A 380-nucleotide genomic window follows, 5' to 3' on the forward strand; every position below is an offset into this window, starting at 1 on the left:
GGAGCGAACCATGACGGTCACATCCAGCCCCAAACCGGCCAGAAAGCCCCCGCACTCCAGAGCCACATACGACGCGCCGATGACAAGAGTCTTCCCGGGACAGTAGGGCAATGAGAACAGGTCATCGCTGCGAATAATGAACAAAACCAGTGAGGACACACAGACGGCTCCCGTTTCCTCAAATGTAGACAAAAGTTCAGACACATACAGAACTTTGTAAATGGATACAAAGAGAAAAGTCAATATATTGAAAGCCGCAGAGGCTTGAGTCTTGCCAAACACCTGCCACTCACTTCCTTATCAGATAAAAGATGAATGAACCATCAGGAAATCTCAGACGCGAGTCATAAAAGAACACGCAGGCATTCAGTTTAAAGGCT

The 380-nt window shown here is 47.9% G+C and overlaps 1 protein-coding gene across 1 annotated transcript in view; it reads right to left on the reverse strand.

Moving 5' to 3' along the window:
- The window catches only part of LOC107578057 (thioredoxin reductase 1, cytoplasmic-like), a gene marked incomplete at its 5' end in the record, with an annotated part of 20,341 nt that overhangs the window by 980 nt on the left and 18,981 nt on the right, over positions 1–380 (reverse strand). The window contains one exon of the mRNA XM_016264052.1: positions 6–127. Coding sequence (XP_016119538.1) covers positions 6–127 — 122 coding nt within the window. The remainder of the gene's footprint in view (positions 1–5; positions 128–380) is intronic.

The sequence above is a fragment of the Sinocyclocheilus grahami genome, unplaced genomic scaffold (genome assembly GCF_001515645.1).
Source record: "Sinocyclocheilus grahami isolate Dianchi unplaced genomic scaffold, SAMN03320097.WGS_v1.1 scaffold8587.1, whole genome shotgun sequence".
NCBI classification, from domain to species: domain Eukaryota; kingdom Metazoa; phylum Chordata; class Actinopteri; order Cypriniformes; family Cyprinidae; genus Sinocyclocheilus; species Sinocyclocheilus grahami.